General features: G+C 37.8%; 1 protein-coding gene across 1 annotated transcript; it reads left to right on the forward strand.

Moving 5' to 3' along the window:
* Positions 1 to 293: 293 nt before the first annotated feature.
* LOC134649708 (uncharacterized) lies at positions 294 to 7,751 on the forward strand. Its single transcript, XM_063504536.1, has 2 exons — positions 294 to 1,100; positions 7,678 to 7,751. The coding sequence occupies exons 1-2, from the start codon at positions 461 to 463 to the stop codon at positions 7,749 to 7,751; spliced, it is 714 nt and encodes a 237-aa protein (XP_063360606.1). The 5' UTR covers positions 294 to 460.
* The last annotated feature ends 14,748 nt before the right edge of the window (positions 7,752 to 22,499 follow it).

Raw genomic sequence — 22,499 nt, forward strand, 5'->3', positions numbered from 1 at the left:
CTGCCTGTCCGTCTGTCCGTCTGTCTGTCCGTCCGTATGTCACAGCCACTTTTCTCCGAAACTATAAGAACTATACTGTTGAAACTTGGTAAGTAGATGTATTCTGTGAACCGCATTAAGATTTTCACACAAAAATAGAAAAAAAAAAACAATAAATTTTTGGGGTTCCCCATACTTCGAACGAAACTCAAAAATTTTTTTTTCATCAAACCCATACGTGTGGGGTATCTATGGATAGGTCTTCAAAAATGATATTGAGGTTTCTAATATAATTTTTTTCTAAACTGAATAGTGTTGTATATGTAGGGTAACTTAATAATAACCCATATGTGGGTAGCTAGGTATCCTTTGTCTCAGAATAAATGGTGCGCGTTCAATACGTCTTTTATTTGTCAGTGGCGAACGAGGTAAAAATAATTCGAAAAAGACAGTGTAATTGTGATTCAACAAGTTTAAAACAATGTCAGTGGGAAAGTTGCGTGAATTTGATATGAAAAGTGGCAATTGGACTGCGTATTGCGAGCGAGTGGAGATGTACTTCCTTGCGAACAAGGTGGAAGATACCGTTAAGTTAGCCACGTTGATAGCGGTCATGGGAGAGGAGGCCTACGAGTTATTATCAACCTTAGCGAGTCCGAAGAAGCCCTCGGAATTAACTTACGCGGGTGCCGTCGACTTACTTAAAAAACATCTGCAACCTAAACCTTCTATTTTGGCCGAACGATATAAATTTCGGCAGCGACGGCAAATGGAGGGCGAACTAGTAGCGGATTACGTGGCAGAACTTAAAAAGTTATCTTTACATTGTGACTTTAAAACGACTTTAGAAGACAATTTACGTGACCAGCTAGTGTGCGGCATAAGAAGTGAAAATACGCGGCAACGACTTTTCGCGGAGGACGATAAATTAACCTACGGCAAGGCGGTGACACTAGCGTGCACTTTGGAGGCGGCCGAACGGGATGCCAGTGCAGTGGACCCACACCCGACCACCCCTGTCGATGTGAACAAAATAAACATAATGTTTAAATGCATGGCTTGTGGTGATACTCAACATAAAACGGAAAACTGTAAATTCCGCAACTATGATTGTAGTTTCTGTTTGCGCCACGTATTAAATACTTAACCTATGAATTCTGACCTCCTTGTCGGGTTTTCAATATAGACGGCAAGGCGATAATAAAAAAGAGAAAAAATGTCACATGTCACATCAATACATGTAAAATAAAACTCGATTCGATATATTGTGTGTTGAAGAAAATTGAAACCAAAGGGATCCCTATAATTAAGTATAAATACAACAAAATAAAGTGCCGCCGAATCAGTGGAGACTGGAGACTCTATAAGGAGGAAAACGCAGAACCAGTGCATGTAAGTTTTTCCGCATCCCCATTTTTTTGGTCCTTCGAACCGGATTCCAAATTTACCTTTAAAAATATTACATAATAACCTTGTTGCTCACTGAATCGCGTAGGTACAAAATATAATTTCGGATTTCCTTTCGGTTTCTTAATTTTCAAAAAAATGTTCCCGTCATAATTCTATTTCAAAGTACGGTCAGTAAACTAATTTATTTTTATTGTCTGTTATTTTTATTTCATATTTCATTTACGCGTAGCGTGTGGGATTATTCATCACGCTACCTTATAAATGCGTTACAAATAAATTTCGTATTTTATAACTGTCATATTGTGACATAATTTTCACGGAACATTTTCTGCATGCCATTTTCGTTATATAATTTCAGTGTATTTTAAGTTACTAAATACACTCAACTAAACTGAAAGCTACGGGTAAATTATTCCTGAAAGCCTCAGTTTTTCATAAACTGTAATTAACCTATTGCGAAGGTTACACTTGTATTAAGGTATTATACAAGCGGAACGTTCGTATTTACTTCATTTTCCTTCGACTTGCATTAAGGTATTATACAAGTTGAATATAATTTATAATTATTTGTGCATCTTAGCACAAATTGTTCATATTTTTTCGTGCTGTCATAGTAATAACTAGGTAACCATGGCAACGCGACTTAAGCTCGCGGAAGCAAAACGTGCTCAATGTTTCATGCGTTTACAAAATATTTATGACATGATTCCAAAGTTAAGCAGTGACAAGAAGGCTTTCTCGCAGTTCATCGCGCAAGCTCGATTGGTCGATCAACTGAGAAAAGAATTTATAGAGTTGATGGATGAAGTCAATCTTCTGAACTTGGAGTTGGACCCGGAGTACATCGTCAACTACAACGCAATGAATGCGTTTGAAGATCTCTACTGCGTAATCAAATGTCAAATTTCAAAAATTGATGCACCTGCTCCGAGCCCTTCGACATCCAGGGATTCGAGCCATTCATGTAAGGACGACTCCATTAAAATCCCTCGGATTGAACTTCCTTCTTTCGATGGAGATATTCAAAACTTCCCATTCTTCTATGAAACATTTAAGCGTGTCATACATGAGAATAAAAAACTTACGGATTCTGAGCGTGTTCATTATTTGTTTAGTCATTTGACAGGAAAGGCAAAGTCGATCTGTGCGGGAGTTATACCTGCCGCAGAAAATTACAACACAGTTTGGGAAGCATTGATCGCGAAATATGATGATAAACGCGCATTAGCTACGTCATATTTAAACCAGCTGTTTTCGATGAAACCTGTCAACATCAACGGTCCTTCGGCATCTAATTTAGAAAAAATAATTGATTCGTTTGCTGCTACTATTTCAGCAATAAGACAACTCAAGCTCGAAAACTTAAGTGACTTTATTTTCATTCACCTGGGTCTTAAGTTATTAGATTCAGATACCACAAAGAATTTCGAGATGTCTATTCGGAATTCTTCTACAATGCCTACATATGACGAATTCATTTGTTTCGTTAGGGAACAAGTGAAGATTTTATATCGGACATCGCAACGAACGCCAACTAAGGCTGAAAGCGGCTCCGCTGCCAACACTAGCAGCGTGCGAGCTCCCCTCCCTCGCACGCCCCAAGCGTATGTTAGCACGCAAGGGCATGACAACGGAAGTTCATGTGCTATGTGCAAGAGTAATGATCACTCGCAACTTTATAATTGCAATAATTTCATGAAACTCACGCCTAACGAAAAATTTAATTTCGTTAAGGAAACTCACGCGTGCACTAATTGTCTGAACACGCATCATACTGCATCGAAATGTTCCTCGAAGAAAACTTGTCGTAAATGTAAAGGCAAACATCATACAACGTTACACTTCGAAAACTCAAAACCTGCAATGAATAACAACGAGTCCAAGTCTTCATCTAAGGATGATAGTGAAGCTAGCACAAGTTCATCCGTAAAGGACAACGGTGCCTCTGTATGTACTCATTCGGCATCGGGACAGACTACATCACCCTTGACGGAAATTCTCGCCACTGCTCAGGTACTCGCTAGTGGGCGTAACGGCAAGGACAAGGTTTTGAGATGTCTGCTGGATCCAGGATCACAGAAACATTACGTTACATTGAAGTGCTGCAAGAATTTAGGTCTTCCTGTACACAGCAGCCCAGTGACGTCAATAAATGGATTAGGTGGAACAACGATAACACAACCCATCCGAGGAACTGTCAACTTAACATTTAGGTCAAGATATGATCCTAAACATCAATATACTATCGAAGCGCTTGTTTTAGATGAGATCACGCCTGATTTACCGACCTGTCATATTGATCAATCTGCAACTGATCTGTTTGATAATTTACATCTAGCAGATGACTCTTGGGCGATTCCAGGTGAAATTGATGTACTTCTTGGTGTTAAGTTATTCACCAAATTGTTAATATCAGATAAAATTGAAAACGAGCCTGGTTTGCCTGACGCTTTAGAAACTACACTGGGGTACATCATACTAGGCGATGCTCCCGCAGTTAACGCTTCCTACTCAGCAGCTGGGTATTTTACTTCGGTTGATGTCGGAAATTTAATGCAAAAATTCTGGGAAATTGAAGATTTGGATGGAGGAGTGATTCATAGTCCAGACGAGAAAAAAGCTGAAGATATTTTCAAGAATACAATCAATCGTTTGGAAGACGGACGTTATGAAGTAGCACTTCCGTTTAAATTGGACCCAAGCAATTTAGGCGATTCTTACAAGACTGCTGAACGCAGATTTTTAGCGCTTGAAAGAAAATTCGTCAAGCAACCTGAATTAAAACCAGCTTATGATGAAGTTATCCGTGAACATATTGATAAAAAATATTTATCTGAGGTTCCAAATGATAAGTCAAATGATGCTTATCACATACCCCACCACGCAATTGTCAAAATTGACAGAATAACCACAAAGGTTAGAATTGTGCTGGACGCTAGTGCACAGACCACAAGCGGTTTATCGTTAAATGACATACTTCACGCAGGACCAAGTCTTCAAGCTGACTTGTTCTGCATTCTCCTAAACTTACGATTGTTTGGTATTGCTATCACGTCTGATGTACGTCAAATGTATCTGTGTATTGACGTACGGGGGGAGGATCGTCCTTATCAGCGTATACTTTATAGGTTTAATCCTGATGAAACTATAAAGGTATTTCAGTATAATAGGGTAGCCTTCGGTCTACGTAGCAGTCCTTTTCTGGCACTGCGAACTGTCAAACAGTTAGTAGCTGATGAAGGTGATAAATACCCACTCGCAAAGGAAATTGCATCTCGTGATATTTATATGGATGATGTAGCCAGTTCCGTTATTGATGAAGACCAAGCTATGCAAGCGACTAAACAACTGCTGGATTTGTTCTTGAAAGGTGGATTCCAACTGGCAAAGTGGTCGTCAAATTCTGCAGCTGTTCTGAAAGAAATACCGAAAGGACAACATTTATCCCAAAGTGTCACCTTCGACGATGATACAACGTTGAAGATTTTAGGTCTGCGTTGGTATCCTGGTGAAGATGTATTCAAGTTCCAGGTTAGTCCCGACGATCGACCGTGTAGTAAAAGAAACATTCTTTCATCGGTAGCTCGACTATTCGATGTTCTGGGCCTAGTTGCCCCTGTAATTGTGTTCGCTAAGCTTCTAATAAAGGAGTTATGGCTTTTGAAAATTGATTGGGACGAATTGCCGCCTGATCATATTGTACGCCAATGGCAACAGTTCCAAGGTGAACTACCGCTACTATCTAACATTAGCATTCCCAGACATATTGGTGTCATTGAAAACTGTTCATTAACTATAGTCGGCTTTTCAGATGCTAGTGAAAGAGCTTATGGTGGAGTGGTTTATGCCTACGTCACTTTTCCTAATGATGACCGAGGTGTCATTAATTTAATTTGCGCTAAATCTAAGATAGCGCCCGTGAAGGTTGTCAGCCTAGCAAGACTGGAATTATGCGCAGCATTGCTATTGTCACAACTTATAAAAAGGGTGGTTGATACCTACTCAACCAGATACCCAATCGACTCTGTGTTGGCCTTCTCCGATTCAACAGTGACACTCTGTTGGATTCATTCGTCGCCTCATCGATGGCAAACTTTTGTGGCCAATCGAATTACCAAGATTCAAGATAACTTATCAAGCGATCATTTTTATCATATTAAGGGAACAGAAAATCCAAGCGACTGCCTGTCTAGAGGCTTAACTCCAGCTCAACTGGTGATCCATCCTCTATGGCTATCAGGCCCTCCATGGATGAAACTCCCGAAAAACAAATGGCCGATTCAGGCGTTTATACCAGACGAAGTCAACGTTCCTGAAGAAAAAACGGTTTCTTTAGTGACTTGTGACAATTCGAACGACAACTTAATTTATGATTTGTCTAAACGGTTCTCGTCATGGGTTAAATATGTACGCACAGTTGCCTATATCTTAAAATTTATAAAACGATTACCTAAAGGCCCTATTAGTGCTGATGACTTAACAGCAGCCGAATTAGAAATCGTACGAGCTCTATAAAGAGTTTATTTCAGTCAACATATTTTAGATATGACCCTGAAAAAAGGGTTTACAAAAGCTTTAGCAAGCCTGAAGCCATTTATTCAAGATGGAATCCTTCGCGTCGGAGGACGTCTCAGTAATTCTGATGAAGATTACGATTATAAACATCCTTTGTTATTGCCACGTCGTGATCACATCATTAACCTACTGGTCGATTATTATCATCGACACCATTTACATGCAGGACCTGAAACTCTTATATCTATTATACGACATCGATTCTGGATCATAGCAGCTCGATGTATTATTCGTCATCGCATTCATTTATGCAATTACTGCTTCCGGACCAAGCCAAAGGCTAACTCCCCAATGATGGCAGATTTACCAGCGTGCAGGGTAAATCAAGTTGAGAAAGCCTTTATACATACTGGCTGTGATTACGCTGGTCCGTTGTATTGTACACCTGTTCGACGAAGAGGCGTGAAGAGTCAAAAGGTTTATTTGTGCTTATTCACATGTCTCACAACGCGAGCAATTCATTTAGAACTTGCAACTGACTTAAGTACAGCAAGCTTTATGTCAGCATTTAAGCGGTTTTTATCCAGACGTGGTCCTGTAAAATATATGTACAGCGATAACGGAACCAACTTCCAGGGAGCCAATACATATTTGCAAGAACTTCATAATTTCCTTGCGAATGAGTATCGAGACGCTTGGGAAACTGAACTATCAGCCAATAAAATAATTTGGCGATTTATTCCCCCCAGTGCTCCACATTTTGGAGGATGTTGGGAAAGTAACGTTAAATGCGTCAAATCACATTTGTTTCGTACGATAGGTAAACAAATCTTGTCATTTCAGGAATTAATGACAATTCTATGTGAAATTGAGGCTTTATTAAATTCTAGACCGCTATCCGTGTTAAGCTCTGATCCAGCTGAACCTTCCGCATTGACGCCAGCTCATTTTCTTAATGTTACTCCATTGAAATATCTTCCAGCTGCGTCTGTTGCGGAGGTAACATCTGATCATCTTTTGCAAAGATATCAATTATTAGATCGCTTAACGCAATCATTTTGGAAGAGGTGGCGCGATGAGTATTTGCACACGTTGCAAACCAGACAAAAATGGAATACTCCTTCTCAGCCTATTAAGGAAGGAACTGTTGTAGTCATCCTTCAAGATAATGTTATGCCTCTACATTGGCCGTTAGGTCTTATAACTCAACTCTTTCCAGGCAAGGACGGTATTGCCAGAGTTGCTTTGGTTAAAACAAAATCAGGCACACTTAAAAGACCTTTGGTCAAATTATGTCCTTTGCCTTCTCAATAATATAATTTCATATTTCTATTAGTATTTAGTTATCTCTCTCAAGTTATGGAGGCTTCATATGTTTATGTCAATTTAGTTTTCTCTGAGCAATAAGGATGCTATTATGTAGTAAATGATTTATTTTAAATAACTTTTTGAAAGCTATTCCTTTCAAGGCCGGGGGAATGTTTGCGCCACGTATTAAATACTTAACCTATGAATTCTGACCTCCTTGTCGGGTTTTCAATATAGACGGCAAGGCGATAATAAAAAAGAGAAAAAATGTCACATGTCACATCAATACATGTAAAATAAAACTCGATTCGATATATTGTGTGTTGAAGAAAATTGAAACCAAAGGGATCCCTATAATTAAGTATAAATACAACAAAATAAAGTGCCGCCGAATCAGTGGAGACTGGAGACTCTATAAGGAGGAAAACGCAGAACCAGTGCATGTAAGTTTTTCCGCATCCCCAGTTTCTGTAAAAGGGTCGGTCACTTGCGGAGGATGTGTCCTGAAAATCATGTTACGGGTCAAGAGCCGAGTCTGAGACGACGAAATGAAATGGGGGAGGATCCCATGCGCGCGTCACGCGGAGCGAGCGTGAGCGGCGGCGGGCGGCGCGGGCGCGGCGGCCGCGGACGAGGCGGCGCGCGCGGGCGCAGGGTTACTGGTGCCTACTGGATGCAGGAGCCAGTCGACGAGACGACCACTTCGGAGCAGTCGGGCGTGACTGTTGCTGATAGTGATGATGATGGTGATTACGATGATGAAGAACCTATGTACCAGATGTCCTTGGCAGACTATAAACCGGTGTGTATGTCACTTTTAGTACAGAATAGGCCCTTTCAGATGGAGGTTGATACGGGATCGGCTCTGTCTTGTATAAATGTCGATACCTATAGGCGATGTTTTAATGATTTACGTATAAAACCTTGTCGCGTAAACGTTAGGTTTTATGACAAGTCTGTAGTAAAACTTCTGGGATATTTAGAGGTAAAAGTCAGTCACAACAATATTACGAAAGTATTAGATCTGTATGTTTTAGACGGAGCTGATAGCGCTAATTTATTAGGTCGACAATGGCTATTCGAGCTAGATATTAGAGTCCCTAAAGTAAATTCAACGTCGGTATTGCATAATAAAGAAATGGACAAAAGTGTAATCATAAACGACCTTATTTCCAGGCATGAATCACTGTTCGATGGCACACTGGGCCGGTATAACGGCCCGCCGGTGCAGCTGAGCGTGCGCGAGGGCGCTGAGCCGATTTTCTGTCGCGCGCGACCTTTGCCCTATGCAATGCGTGCGCGCGTCGACGCCGAGCTGGATGCCATGCTGCGCGCCGGCGTCATCGAGCCCGTGGACCGCTCCGACTGGGCCACTCCTCTGGTAATAGCGAGCAAAGCGGATGGCGATATACGTATATGTGCGGACTACAAGGTAACGCTTAACCGAGTTTTACATGTCGACAGATATCCGGTTCCAAAATTGGATGATTTGTTTAGTGGATTGAGTAATAATAAATATTTCACTAAACTAGATTTATCTCAGGCGTACAACCAGTTGGTTTTAGACGAAGATTCCCGTGCTTATACGGTTATTAACACCCATCGCGGACTTTTCAAATATAATCGCTTAGTTTTTGGGTTAGCGTCAAGTCCGGGTATTTTCCAAAAGTTTATGGTTAATTTATTAAGGGACATTCCGGACGTTGTGGTATTTTTTGATGATATATTGATAAAGAGTAGGGATTTGGATAGTCATGTCAAAGCTATTAAACAGGTTTTTACGGTATTACAAGCTAGTGGGTTAAAATTGAAAAAGAAAAAGTGTGATTTCTTATCAAGGCAGGTAGAATATTTAGGGTTCATTGTTGATGAAAACGGCGTGAGAGTGAACCCCGATAAAATTAAACCAATAGTGAACATGCCACATCCAACCAATACCACAGAACTAAAATCATTTTTAGGAATGGTCAACTTTTATGGCAAATTCGTAAAAAAATTCCAAAGCAGTTAGTTAGTGATAACGGGCCACCATTTACTAGTTCTGAATTCGAAGAATTTCTAAAGCGAAATGGTATCGAGCACGTCTTTTCATCCCCATACCATCCAGCTTCCAACGGAGCTGCCGAAAATGCCGTAAAAATTTGTAAACGAGTCATGAAAAAAGCTCAAAAACAGAAAGTCGACGTCGATGTAGCATTGAACAGATTTTTGTTAACTTATAGGAATACGGAACATTACACGACTGGTGACAGTCCAGCAAAAATTTTACAAGGTCGTCATTTGCGTATGCGACTCGATCAAATAAAACCGGAGCGCGCCGCACGTGTCGGTGAGCACCAGGCGCAGGCGGAGTCGCGGGCGCGCGGCTCGCGGCGCCAGCTGAGCCCGGGGGACCCAGTGTGGTACCGCGATTACCGTTCTAACGATAAATGGCTCGCGGGACAGGTTTCTGAGAAATTAGGCAGTACAGACTATACAATTAAATCTAATGTTGGAACCGGAATACACAGACATATAGATCAGTTAAGACGTAGGGTGTCCGAAGTAACTGCAAGTGTACGTACACCGCCTGAACCCGCGAAACGTCGATCCAGTAGCTCGTTTGTGTTGCCCGAGCCGGAGTTAGATAGCGGCGAGGGCCCGATGTCGCCGCGCCCGGGGCCGTCAACCAGCTCGGCGGCGCAATCGCCAGTTGTAGCTCCACGGCCGGCCGGGCCGACCCGGGCCGGGGTGCCAGAGAACAGTGTTCATGCTAAGGGTGCAGCAGGGAATGTAGGAATCACGGAAGCACCATTACCTAATTTACCAACCGCCTTGCAATCCAAAAGAGTTGTGAAACCTCCCGTTAGATTCGGTTTTGATGATTACTTTTGAAGTACCTATAATAATACAAAGTACTTAAGTTAAATATGTATTTAGCCTTGTATAACTTTTTCATAAAATTTGCCTAAAATTAAGTATAATAGTTGTTATTGTAATTTACCTATACTACTATCATGTATGTATTATGCTAGTTATGTTGCTTATACTACTAATATTCTTATATAATAACATAGAAAATATGTTACCTGATTGATAAGATGTTCACATGTTTTTTTGTTGTAACCAGTATCAAATCAAGTGAAATAAGTTCACAGGATCGCCCTTGTGCAGTTGAAACAAGGTTTAGTTTTGTGTAACCGAAGTGAAAGCTAATTACGATTATCTTTACTCGTAATTATAATTAAGTAGTTAAGTAATCTACCATATATGTATTGTAGGAGTGTAGGACTAGTAACAAAGGTGGAGGTGTTGTATATGTAGGGTAACTTAATAATAACCCATATGTGGGTAGCTAGGTATCCTTTGTCTCAGAATAAATGGTGCGCGTTCAATACGTCTTTTATTTGTCAAATAGTTTGCGCGAGAGACACTTCCAAAGTGGTAAAATGTGTCCCCCCCCCCCGTAACTTCTAAAATAAGAGAATGATAAAACTAAAAAAAATATATGATGTACATTACCATGTAAACTTCCACCGAAAATTGGTTTGAACGAGATCTAGTAAGTAGTTTTTTTTAATACGTCATAAATCGCCTAAATACGGAACCCTTCATGGGCGAGTCCGACTCGCACTTGGCCGCTTTTTTCAGAAAGGAGATCGTCGATTTTTGGCCCTCTTGCATATATTTTATAGACTAATATAATATATGTGCATTGTATTATATCTACGCATGATATTTACGTATATAGACGTATTGTTAAGTATAAATGAAACGGGAATCAGAAAAAGAGGCATTATGTCGTTCATTTCCGTAATGCATTATATTTATTTACATAAGCTTTGCCGTCGTCAACATCTGTATAGTTATTGACATAAGGCTGAACAGACAGACAGGCTGTGTGACAGACAGTGGCAGTTAGGGCCCGGACACATGCCGTGCACGGTGCGACGGCACGGTCGACGCCGTGCCGTCTCACGGTGGCGGCACCGCGCCGTTACACGGTGGCCGGCGCCGCACCGTGGACATGTGGTCGGGCCCTAACTGCCACTGTCTGTCATAGATATATCACTCATTTTATACAACGAAACGCATCCATCTTTTTTTAATCTGGTAAATATGTACAAGCAACGCCAACCTTCAATAAACCGTTGAAAGAAGTGTTCACTTTCAATGAACTACGCGTGAAACAATTAACTAAAAACAAGATCAAAATATTATATGAAAAAATGATTCCAGTTTTATTTTTATACAATGTATTTCCTCAGTTTAAGTTTATAAAGATATTGTCATAAGTGTACCTATTTTGAACCTGAACCTGTTTACGAGCGTGCCATATATGTTTTGGGAACTCTGTCTGGTCTGGGTCCCCACGATACAGGCTGTGCCTAGTGTGGGGAACACTGTAACACATTTATATGTGAACAAATGGATTTTTGGCAAATAAATAGATAACAGTTTTGATTGTTTTGAATAGATTTTGTATTTGTATTTATACGCCAGATTATGTCAGAGAAAAAGAAAACGCACTTCATTTACGAAATAGTCACGAGTAGTAATAGGTACGCTTAGGTGTTTAATTTTTTTTCTTTCCATATCCGTGTTATCACTGCAGGATTTCTGAACATTCCCGTTTTATTTCCTGTTATTCCCGTTTTAGAAAAATCGACGGTCTACTTTCCCGTTTCACACAGCTAATCTGTAGAATGAACCGTCGCTCGCGGTATTTCTTAAGTACAAAATGAGAACGTTTTTGGCAACATACCTAAACCTTTTTCGCTTCTTATAAAGAACTATTCTTTAACCGGCAGCCGCAAACGGAACTGAAATTCGTTCCCGGGTGAATGAACGAAACCGTTTTGAAAAATGAAACGGTTCCCGAGCCTTGGGACGAACCATATTTTAGAAATCAAATTGAAAAACTCATAAACAGTTAAAATTAGTACATATAACTACATAAATATATAAAACGAAATTCCAGTAAATATTTATTTTTGTGAATATAATTGATGTATTTTATGTAATTTAAGGAGACTGAGACAAGAAGACCAAGGTGTACTGGATTGGCCAAGTGTGTACCTATATTCTTCGTTCGAAATTTGCCTACGACAGAAACAACGAAATCGACGAAAACCGGTGGAAGGGAGATAATTAAGTGCAGAGGAGCTGCCAAGTGTGTGCCTATAGTTAATTAAAATGCCTAGACGTAAAAACTTATTCATATCTCCACGGATATAAACGAATGCTTGCTTGCTCCTCTGGTCAAAACCAAGGACACCAGATATCTGGTAGACTACATGTCATTTAATTTTATAGCCAAATAAATCGTATTTCTAACAAATGAACGTGAATCCAATGACACTAAAGTTCTTTTTCCTCGTATCTGGAGGCACGGCAGTGCCCCCGCCACGTCGAGCAAAACAAAGAGGCACGGCCGTACCATCCTTTTCTCGAAGCGATTCAGGCCATTTTCGACGTCCTGTAATTTTGTGCTGGCTGAAGCTAGAACCCTGAATTTTCAGTAATATATAGGGCTTAACATGTTTAAGATATATTCTCAAAAACATTCAATTTGAACTAGTAGTTTAAGAATTAATTGTACGTCAAAATTTCTTATTTTCGACACTGACACACTCACTCACTCACTCACTCACCTACGATCATCACAATTCTAAGGTACTTCTAGTATACCCACAAGCTTCAAATTTTAAACATAAGTAGTTTTCAGCTTATCAAGCCATAGAAAACCTAAAAATATTGCAATATCAGTCACGTTTTAAAGATCTAAGAACTGCATAAGTAAGTTTGTAATCCCTTATAAATATATGCTATTACAAAGTTACTGTTGCAGTTCCTACAAATAGTAGGTAAAGTAAAGGTATACTACGATGTACGATGTGAGTATTAATGAAGATGTGTTTCTTTATGATATGTGTATACATAGTATGGGTATGAGTACCCGAAAAGAAGGACTGCCTACAAAAAGAGATGAGATCCCATCAAAAACATTACATGTAAAAAGGTGCAAGTCTCGCAACGCTTCTACTACAAAAAAGTTTTGAGATGTAATGTGAAACCAAGTCGGTTATTTTAATCAGTGCCAGGGGGTGTTAAAACTGTATCAAATATATATCTTTAATTTGTAATACATATAATGACTTGGCAATCGCACATAATGCTTTACTCGTACCGTACTCGTAAATATGTGTAATGCTCGAACTGCAATTAGCGCTAGCGTTATGTTCAATTAGAAATATTTTTAATAGGTGACGATGATCCTTATGTCATTATTCAGCCGTGCGATGGCCAAGTCATTATATGTATTACAAATTAAAGATATATATTTGATACAGTTTTAACACCCCCTGGCACTGATTAAAATAACCGACTTAGTTTCACATTACATCTCAAAACTTTTTTGTAGTAGAAGCGTTGCGAGACTTGCACCTTTTTACATGTAATGTTTTTGATGGGATAATATTATGTCGATCGGCTCTGCAGGTACCAGGGCACCATAACATCGGTGGTGAATGGAACGAGTTTGGCCTTCTGCGATTCTGCGATTCTACTGAAGGGCGACGCGCCCATCACGAGGGAGATTAAGACTGTAGAAGCGACAAAACTAATTCCATATCGATAATATTCAGTAAATTAAACAAAAAAAAAAAAAAACAACCGGCCAAGTGCGTGTCGGATTCGCGCACGAAGGGTTTCGTACCATTACGCAAAGAATGGCAAAAAAATCACTTTTTGTTGTATGGGAGCCCCATTTTAATATTTATTTTGTTTTTAGTATTTATTGTAATAGCGGCAACAAAAATACATCATCTGTGAAAATTCCAACTATCACAGTTCTTGAGTTACAGCCTGGTGACAGACAAACAGACAGACAAGCAGACGGACAGCGGAGTCTTAGTAATAGGGTCCCGTTTTTAGGGTTCCGTAGCCAAATGGCAAAAAACGGAACCCTTATCCACTCATTTGCTTTTGGATTTCAAAAATGGTAGCGTAAAGTGCTTCGCTATTTTAAGCCAATGTCCGCGCGATGCAGTGTTTTATTGAAAAAATAATTACTTGGCGTCTAATGAACCATTTGCTATGATTTTTTTACACAGAATAGTTAATAAAACAAGGAATCTGATTCCGTTGCTTAATGTTTGGGTAATTAAAATAAAAATAATTATAAAAAATGCGTAAACTTGACACACTAAAAAAGTCGAAACCTTCAAGCAGAGATGTATTTAAAAAAAACTAAAGCGATAACACCTATTTTTTTGTATCGTAAAAAAAGTAGATTAGTTCTTAATTTATTTAGTACCAAATACCATATAAGTGTTTATTAAAAATCCTTAAATCAACATCATTTCATTTTATGACACGTCACGCAAGAAATACGCAGGACGGATCGAAATGTTTCGTTGATTCATGATGTATTTTTGAATGGTTAAAGAGACTCAAGTACGGAAATATAGTTCTAATAAGAACAAGTAACTAATAATCTTTAATTAGAATAGTCACAGTTTGCAATTATCGCTTTCATTACGATTTTACAAGTAAATAACAAGAAAGTATTACGTACCACCGCAGTTTCGGGTTCTTTTGCCGATCAAAAACAACACAATATCACATTTTCACTATAAATTTTTCACATCATTAATCACAGAATGTTAGAACAAAACCACATTACACAAAAGACTCGCACTTGGCCGGTTTTTTTAATACGTCATAAACCGCCTAAATACGGAACCCTTCATGGGCGAGTCCGACTCGCACTTGGCCGCTTTTAATCTTTGGGTACGGAATCCTAAATAGATGCCGCCTGCCGCATTGTCGCATTCTATTGAGGTGACTTTTGGATGTCCACTGTTGCGGCACCGGCTCTGAGGGCCTACCGCGAACCACGTTCGACGTGTTACCTCCCTGTCACACTTACGTACGAATTTACAAGTGCGACAGAGAGGCAACACGTCGAACGTGGTTCGCGGTAGGCGTTCTGTATCAATTTCCATGAATGAGTGACGTTCGCCGCCGCATTAATGTCGCGCTGACAAAGGTCATTTTTATCATGCTAGTTAGGTACCTACATTAAATTTAACCTTTCCTGCAGTAATGCAGTAATATTACTGCAGAAGTATTGTGACGCGACATTACTGCCATAAATGTGTAAATTGATGCCGATGCCCCCATTATTTGACATCTGAATCGGCAATGCATTTGGTAGTAATGTTGCGCAGCATTACTGCAGCAGTAATGCTTAGTAATGCTATAGTAGTCTGAACCCGAACGATACCTTAAGTTGCAAAGTTCCGGGTAAACGCCGACAGTCGCAGCGGCACTTGCACCAAACTACTAACCCGGGGTTAACCGGTTAAACCGATAACCCAGTGTCAAATTGTTCTGATAATCATGGTAACTCCATGGTTTAAACGGTTAACCCCGGCTTAGTTAATGGTGCAAGCAGGGACCGGAACCGGTTACCTTAACCGGGGTTTTTCATAGGGTTATTTTAGAAGTGGTTATAAAAACCCCTACCATAACGGTAACCGTCTGATAAGGTAACACTTTGATTCGGTAACCGTATCAGATCGAGTTAACCCCTGTTACCGGTAACCGAAATAAAAACCCCGTCTATGCTGTTACCTCATAATAAGGTTATGAACCAGTTCAAACGATTGTAAACTTTACGCAGACTTAAATTCAACTTATTATCCACTCAGTTGCTTTTGGATTTCAGAAATGGTAGCGTAAATTGCTTCCCCGTTTTATGCAAATGTCCGCGCGATGCAGTGTTTTATTGAAAAATTAATTACTTGGCGTCTAATGAACCATTTGCTATGATTTTTTTACACAGAATAGTTAATAAAACAATGAATCTGATTCCGTTGCTTAATGTATGGGTAATTATAATAAAAATAATTATAAAAAATGCGTAAACTTGACACACTAAAAAAGTCGAAACCTTCAAGCAGACATGTATTTTTAAAAAAAAAACTAAAGCGATAACACCTATTTTTTAGCATCGTAAAAAAAAGTAGATCCGTTCTTCTTTTATTTAGTACCAAATACCATATAAGTGTTTATTAAAAATCCTTAAATAAACATCATTTCATTTTTCGACACGTCACGCAAGAAATACGCAGGACGGATCGAAATGTTTCGTTGATTCGTGATGTATTTTTGAATGGTTAAAGAGACTCAAGTACGGAAATATAGTTCTAATAAGAACAAGTAACTAATAATCTTTAATTAGAATAGTCACATTTTGCAATTATCGCATTCATTACGATTTTACAAGTGTAAATAACAAGAAAGTATTACGTACCACCGTAGTTTCGGGTTCTTTTGCCGATAAAAACAACACAATACCACATTTTCACTATAAATTTTTCACATCATTAATCACAGAATGTTAGAACAAAACCATATTACACAAAAGAAAACTGCTAAATACGGAATTACACTAATTTAAACGTAAATAAACAAAGCCGGTATAAAAACACGTGATCGAGCGCCGGTAGGACTGGCCGCCATGTTGAAATAATGGCCGCCGCTGGTGACTAGGGTCGGGGCACACACAGCGCGTTCGGCACAGGTAGGTTCAGCATTCGAAAAAGTATGCAGACATTATTTTCACTCACCGTCATATTCTTATCTACGTTATTTAAGGTACTTTTCCTTCATGTGACATAGTCTGGGGACACCCTGTATATGACCATGCACTAATAAAAGATATACCAATAACCATGTGCAAATAATGTCAGGTTTCCCCAAAACACAATCTTAGTAGTTGAAACATTAGTAGGAACACATAACAAGAATGTACCACACGGGCACGCAAAGCGTCTAGTGTGCCTCATGCCTTACGACGTCCGAGCGAGACGTTCGCTAAATTGCTTTTGGTAGCTAGAGTTACCAGCCGCCCGGCACATACTTACAATTGTTTCTTTCGCTAATCCTGTATAACATATCACAGGTTTAAATGATTTTATGATTATAAATGAAACTTAATATTTAGACTATTTAAATAACAATATTTTATTTGAAAAATATGACTTATTCTTCAAAATCTTATCTTATTTCAATCGCAAGTAACCGAAAAAAATCACCGTTTAACTACTTTGAAGTGAGATAGTAATTCATAATTCTACATTAGAACTGAAATATACATTCTATCTGTTAGTTAGATAAATACATAATCGTTTGGTATAACATTTAGATAGTAAAAGAGTAATTAAAAATACTTACGGCATTTTTAAAACACTGACCACTTTTCCGCAACTTCACTTTCGCACAACTTTGAAACCGACAGCTGTTTTAAATATTTTTATTTTATCATGTTGGCCATATGTTGGCAATTTTTTTTTTCTGTATTGCGATGTTACTTGTCTATGCTCGGAACATAGTTTAAACCGCTTCCAAGCCGCCAGTTACAGATAAAAAATCAAAAATCGTACAATGGTCGTCTGGTAGCTCTGGCTACCAGAAGCAATTTGTAGGTGTTCAAAGTTGGTAGCTCTAGTTACCAGAAGCAACTGAGTGGTTGAATAACCGTGGTTGGCATGGGCGGTCTATGAAGCCTCCAGCACAAACAAGTTTTTTTGCCGGTAACTTCGCTTATTGTTAATTCAAACAATATTGCACTTTGAGTCCTTAAGCTAAAATTGAAAACAAGTGAGCGATTACAGTATTATTTTTAGAGCGACAGCCGCGGCGCAGCGCGGCCATTCCTTTGTTTATCTTTATACCTGTGTGTTCCTATTGTTTTTGTCAATTCTAGTTTAGAAATTTTTAGAAAAGGGGTTGCAAGTAAACAACATCCTATCCTAGTAATATCTGCTATTATTTAGATATATTTTATGCTACTTAGATTATTATTTTTATTTTCGGGTTCACACTTGATATGTACCTACAGATTAAAGACTGATTTAAAGAAAAATTTTCACCTAACTAGTAATTTTACTGGTACCTAGTTAGGTATAATTTATCTTAAGTGATTTAAAAAAAAACACTTTGTGATAAAGATACATGCGCTAGCGGATTGTGGTAGATATTTTACCATTGTTAACAAATGACATATGTACTAGTTATTATGAGCTTATTTTATAATAAGCAATTAAAGTCTATTTTTTTATTCGGTAGACTAAAATGACATTTCATAGTATGAAATGAAATGACACATGATGTTCATACTACGAAATGTCATTTTAGTCTACCGAATAAAAAATAGACTTTAGTTTAAAATGTTTTCAGATGCGGTGAGTTGTATGAGCTAAGTCGTAATTTACCTTGTACCGCTTAATGCACCGATCAGAAAATATATATCTATAGCAGTTATAAACTTATTTTAATACTACAAATCTTTCATTAATACCAGGGGGCTCAGCACGGTTCCATTTTTATCGACTATCACTATGCCCGTCACTTTCGCACTTACATACTTGTTAGAACGTGACAGGCATGGTGATAAACGATAAAAATGCGACCGTGCTACTAGGGCAGAATTCATTATACATATTCATTGGGTATCTATAACATTGGTAGGTGAAATAGTTTTGATTAAATTAAATAGATACATACATACTTAGTAAGCAGTGTTGGGCATTCAAGAATAAAATCATTATTTAAATAAGAATTCCTAAGAATAAAATCATGTTGATTTTATTCCCGTCAAAATTATTCAAATAATTTTGATCGGAAATAATTCGTATGTGAAAAAATTGAATAAGAATAATCTCATTCTTAATCAAATAAATATAATCATGATTTTATATTCTAAATAATATTCCTGGATTAAACATGTAGTATGGGTGCCGTATAGGCGTTACGTATAGATAGAAGTAAATTAGACAAGAAACTATTATGTTTCTTGACTAATTTATACCTGATTTTATGCAATAAAATCTTACAAATTTAATTTACTGCCGCATAGTCTTGGTATTGGACGATACCCGTATTTATTTTAATGTGATAACTAAATCATCAGGTACAATTCAGCTGCTCTGAACGGATGGTGGATAGCGAAACTCTTCAATGGCTCACTGTGCCTAAATTAATGTAAAAAATAAAAAGCGGCCAAGTGCGAGTCGGACTCGCCCATGAAGGGTTCCGTATTTAGGCGATTTATGACGTATAAAAAAAAACTACTTACTAGATCTCGTTCAAACCAATTTTCGGTGGAAGTTTACATGGTAATGTACATCATATATTTTTTTTAGTTTTATCATTCTCTTATTTTAGAAGTTACAGGGGGGGGGACACACATTTTACCACTTTGGAAGTGTCTCTCGCGCAAACTATTCAGTTTAGAAAAAAATGATATTAGAAACCTCAATATCATTTTTAAGGACCTATCCATAGATACCCCACACGTATGGGTTTGATGAAAAAAAAATTTTTGAGTTTCAATTCGAAGTACGGGGAACCCCAAAAATTTATTGTTTTTTTTCTATTTTTGTGTGAAAATCTTAATGCGGTTCACAGAATACATCTACTTACCAAGTTTCAACAGTATAGTTCTTATAGTTTCGGAGAAAAGTGGCTGTGACATACGGACGGACAGACAGACGGACAGACGGACAGACAGACAGACAGACATGACGAATCTATAAGGGTTCCGTTTTTTGCCATTTGGCTACGGAACCCTAAAAACCGGCCAAGTGCGAGTCTGACTCGCGCAGGAAGGGTTCCGCACCATTACGCAAAAACCAGCAAATAAATCACGTTTGTTGTATGGGAGCCCCACTTAGATATTTATTATATGCTGTTTTTAGTATTTGTTGTAATAGCAGTAGGGTTGCCAGATGGTCGGGATTCGGCGGGATTCTCCCGATTTTTAGCATGTGTTCCCGATTCCCGACAAAGTGAAAATTGTCCCGAAAAACAGCATCACCTTATAAAACAATAATTTCAAGTTCCGAACTGTCGTCGAGCGAGCCAGCGACCCGCGTCGAGCCCGTCAGCGCGCGCGTGGCGAGATTGGGCAGAGCAGCTGAGGTAGAGCCAGTAATGTAAAATATCGTTGTTTTTAATACAATTAATTTAATTTGAATGGTTTTTTCCCGACTTAAGGCCCAAGATCCCGAAAAATTTATATTTTTTCCCGATAATAGCGCCTTTCGATCTGGCAACCCTAAATAGCAGCAACAGAAATTAATTATTTGTGAAAATTTCAACTGCCTAGCTATCACGGTTCATGAGATACAGCCTGGTGACAGACAGACGGATAGAGGAGTCTTAGTAATAGGGTCCCGTTTATACCCTTTGGGTACGGAACCCTAAAAAAGATGTTTTTAAAGGTAGGATAAGGAATGGCTTGATATGGTGTATTCCTATTTCTCCCCGCCGGGCACAGATGGGAATAGGCGCTTCATTTAAATCATTCCCATATGTTCCCGCCTCAAGTATCGCGGCGATCACGTTGGGCAGGAACAAATGGGGAAAATACTCATGATTTTTTTCTGTTTTCGAATTATGTTTATAATTCGTTTTTTTTTAGCATTAGAAAGAACTTGAAAGAAGGTAAGCGATTTTGACATGTCTTTTAATTGAAAAACACTTTTTAAAAACCATAACTATTACTTATGAAAGCAGAAGACTATAAAAGATCGTATTAGATTCATAATTGTTACATATTTACCGTAACTTATTTTTAAAATGTGCTTTTCAATTAAAAGAGACATCAAGATTGTTTACCTTATTTCTAATGCTAAAAAAAAACGAACTATAGTATGTGGTTTCAGTATCCGAGTTACTACCAAGACTTATGGTGTTTTTAAAAGCTCTTCTGATATTTAAAATTTGCATTTATTATTTAGACGGAAATTAACAGGTATATCGTTTGACACAACACTTGCCGCACGTGATTAGCAAATGCTGACAAAGAATTCACCACGCCACGACTTAATCCTATTGTTATTGCCAATGAGTAATAAATGACGGTCTCAAGTGCAAACACGCCTGCAACTTTCTGCAAATCTATTTAATTATAGTGATAAGCGTAGGACTCTTTTCTTACCTGCAGTAATTTACTATCTCATTCATTTTCCGTAGGTGTGAAAGAGATAGCATACGTAAGACCTCAAGGCTGGTAGGAATAATAAACAAAATACATACTTAATACGCAAAGAAATATACATTGAACCATCATAATTATAATTTCGCAGTTTACTTTCTATGTAGCTTCATTATAAAATTATCATCACCGTTTCGAAGGCTTCAAAAAATTCAAATCAATCCGACCATTGAAAAGAGGGGTGAAATTCATTTTACTATCTATATACATTGTACTACATATAATATGACGTATAATATGACCAAATAAATGCCATTTAACCTTGTTACCACTAACTCATGTATCTACAATTACATCAATTAGTCATGACACGGCAGAGTACTGATAACAATACTGTAGTGTAGTACAATAATAAGGCTTTATTGTTGTCACTTTGACTCTCACCGCATTCTGCTTAATCCTAAATATCCTAATACAATAGAAAATACCACGACCTTTAAACATTCGGTGCACTTGCGTTGTAGCGCGTGCCAGCGGAGCGCAGCGTTTCGATTTAAATACGCATGTTGCTTCGCCTGTGTAGGTATATTTATTATCTTCATGTTATTAGGTACTAGGAAGTGCAAATAATTGACTTCATACATGAAAGATATTTTGCAGATTTTGTTCAATAGTCACCTTCAACAACACGAGAGTAATCTAGAGCAGAGTTGGGCAAAAAATAACTTGAATAAGAATAAAAACAGAAATTTCATTCTTATTCCAATCGATTTGAATAAGAATAATTCTTGCACTCGTTATTTTAGAATAAATAGAAAGTGAATAAATCATGACACTTTTATTTTAAATGAAAAAGACAAAACGGAATATTTATTCCAGATGTAGGATTATACTAAATAACGTTTTATTCAATTAGAATGTTATTCTGAATTAATTTAACTTTTGTAGTTACATACTACTACTTTTAATTTTGTAAGTTTCTAAAATAAATAAAACAAATAAAATAGATAAAACAAATAAAATAAATGAAATAAATAAAAAAAACACATAAATTATATTATTTACATCTATTTTATTAGTATTGCATTTTAGTTTTTATATAATATTATAAGTATTAGTTTAATTTTTAAGTAGGTTTATTTTAATTTTAGTTTAGGTTTTAAATTTTTAATTCATATTTCATAGTTAGTTGTAATGTTTTTTTATTATTACCTTTTAAGTTAGATAAATGAACTTTATCCTAATAAAATAAAAAGATAAATAAAATAAACAAAATAAATAAAATAAATAAAATAAA

The sequence above is a fragment of the Cydia amplana genome, chromosome 7, assembly GCF_948474715.1.
Source record: "Cydia amplana chromosome 7, ilCydAmpl1.1, whole genome shotgun sequence".
In the NCBI taxonomy this organism is placed as follows: Eukaryota; Metazoa; Arthropoda; class Insecta; order Lepidoptera; family Tortricidae; genus Cydia; species Cydia amplana.